Below are 2,500 nucleotides of genomic sequence, written 5' to 3'. Positions count from 1 at the left end.
TTCATGATCTTCTCAAACACCTTCGCAATATTTGAAGTGATAGAAATCGGCCTATAGTTACTGGGGAGTGACCTATGTCCCCCTTTAAATATTGGAACAACGTGAGCTAACTTTAGTGAAGATTGAAACTTGCCCTGATCCAAGATGGAACGCATCAAGTACAAGAAAACAGGAGCCTGAACCAGTGAGCATCTCATCAGAAACTGAGATGTCACACCATCAAGACCAGAAGAACTTGCCGCTGAAGCATCTTGATCTGTAACTATAAGATCATCAAATTGCTCAAAATGACTAACCTTATCAATCTCAACAGACTCATCTTCAAAGCAATGAACTGTTGCTTCTAAACTCTGTGTTTGAAAACACACCAGAGAACTGATCTTCTAGCTTGATAACCATTGCCTCTACATTACTAATGGCTTCCCCATGAACCTCAAAAGCCCCAACAGGGTGTTTCATCTTCCTCTTAGAGTTTGCATAAGATTCATCCACACGATCAAGACAAAGCAAAACAAACAATCCAGTAGTGGTAAGGAAGTCTGCAGAAAAAAGAACAGGCAAATGTTTTCCTCTTTAAATGCCATGCTTTGCAAATGGCAAGTATTTCCCAACGTGACAAGTTTAAGAAAACTAAGAAGCGCATCCAGACATTCAAAAACTCAAGTAGTATACGGAAAAAAATATCCAAAGATAAGGAAAAATGTTATTCTAACAAAGTAGATGCTTTTATTAAACTCATTGTTGATAGAGAGCAATCAAAAATTGCAGGTCGTCATTCCAACTTGTCTCAAAGCCGATATAACTGCATTGACTCGTTGTAGGGCTTCTTGGGCAGCAGGATCTATAACCAGAGGAGGGGCAGGAGCCGAAGCGGGTTCAGGAGCCGAAGCGGGTTCAGGAGCAGGAGCAGGAGCAGGAGCAGGAGCAGGAGCAGGAGCAGGAGCAGGAGCAGGAGCAGGAGCAGGAGCAGGAGCAGGAGCAGGAGCAGGAGCAGGAGCAGGAGCAGGAGCAGGAGCAGGAGCAGGAGCAGGAGCAGGAGCAGGAGCAGGAGCAGGAGCAGGACCAGGATCAAACTCAAAATCGGGAGGAGGAGCAGGAACAAAATTTGGATCCAGACCTGGATCGAGATCGAGAATAGGATCAAGACCAAGATTAGGAGGTGGACCGTCCACGGCTCCTGCTACTCTGACGGCATTACAAATGGTCCTAAAACGAGACTGCAGCGTGTTAAAATCCCGATTCGTGTTAGCAGCTTGGACACCCGTGATGATGGCAGCCCCACCCAAAATGATGAGTGCCCCAAACTGGATGGCCCCGGCACCCGGCTGTAATATAGAAAGGGAATGAATAGGTCAAAGGGAATATGGGCGATTTTTAACGCGACCAAAAGATTCCGCTTTCACACAAAAAAAATGTGTAGCTTTTTATACGTTTGACTGGGAAGATTGGTATTAAAAGTGTGCGTAATAAGTAAGCTGAGCCTCGTATCGTAAGACTCCATTTATACCTTACTACAGATTAACGATCGAGAATTCTTGATACAAATGTTTGATTGAGCTGAAAATTGTGCTCCCATGGAAAATATCATAGATAACGAGCCCTTTGAGAGAGGGACGCCATTGTTTGGTTGAAATTTGAATTGCCAATTCTTGCCCTATTGTTTATGTCTCATGAGGATATGCTCAAAGGCAAACTTACACTGGAGAGTAATGCTTGAATGCCTTGCCGATTGATTCCATTGGGCGATGGGTAAACTTGATTTGCTGTGTTAAGGTCTACAGAGAACATTAGAACTTTTTAGGGTTTTTAAAAGATGGCCCACTTGTAAAATATCAAAACGAACTTACAGTAATCGGGATATTGGTCCGCTTGGGACCCAGAGGAATAGTGCTCCACATTCTGATACAAGTGCTCTGGAGCATATTGGCTCGAAACCAAACAGGAAAGTAAATGGTCAAAAACAATAAAGTAGGTTAAATTCAAGACCCTCTTCCAAGAAGCCGTCATGGTGAAAGAGAAAATGGTTAACAACTGAGCAAGAAGGAGGAATTACCGCGCAAGAAAAGTATACTGGATCGCAACGCTGCGAGCCATAATCATGCTTGGAGTTTTCGTACCGCTCTTTCGTCTTTTCCTTCTGAACACCAACGACATCCTGAGCCTCGGTTTCGCTTTATGTTGGTGCTCGACTGAATCTTGTGGGGAATCGTGATCATGGGTCGTGTTAAAAATCAATGTTAGCATCAAGGAAGCAATTTGAGGCAATTGGCATATTTTCTCAAACAGTGTCTTTATTAACGCTTCCTCATGTCATTATGTAAAAAATTACAACCTAACCGTGCAGTTCTTATCACTTATCACGTGAATATCAAAACTATTAAAATATTTTGCTTGATTTGACTCTAACTTTTTCGTCGATCTACCATCCAATGGAAATTCGCTTACCTGATTCTGTTTTACGTGGATACTTGTTCTGATCCAGCTCCTGACACATCAATGA

At 43.0% G+C, this 2,500-nt stretch overlaps 1 protein-coding gene across 1 annotated transcript; it reads right to left on the bottom strand.

Moving 5' to 3' along the window:
* Window positions 1-715: 715 nt before the first annotated feature.
* On the bottom strand, window positions 716-2,124 carry LOC131883232 (protein TsetseEP-like). The gene is made up of 3 exons (XM_059230654.1): window positions 1,848-2,124; window positions 1,699-1,775; window positions 716-1,325 (listed from the first exon to the last, which is right to left on the bottom strand). The coding sequence occupies exons 1-3, from the start codon at window positions 2,005-2,007 to the stop codon at window positions 756-758; spliced, it is 807 nt and encodes a 268-aa protein (XP_059086637.1). The 5' UTR covers window positions 2,008-2,124; the 3' UTR covers window positions 716-755.
* Window positions 2,125-2,500: the final 376 nt, after the last annotated feature.

This window comes from Tigriopus californicus, chromosome 1 (assembly GCF_007210705.1).
Source record: "Tigriopus californicus strain San Diego chromosome 1, Tcal_SD_v2.1, whole genome shotgun sequence".
Taxonomy (NCBI): domain Eukaryota; kingdom Metazoa; phylum Arthropoda; class Copepoda; order Harpacticoida; family Harpacticidae; genus Tigriopus; species Tigriopus californicus.
The sequence above is the reverse complement of the archived record's forward strand: the minus strand, read 5'-3'. Positions and strand labels throughout refer to the sequence as shown.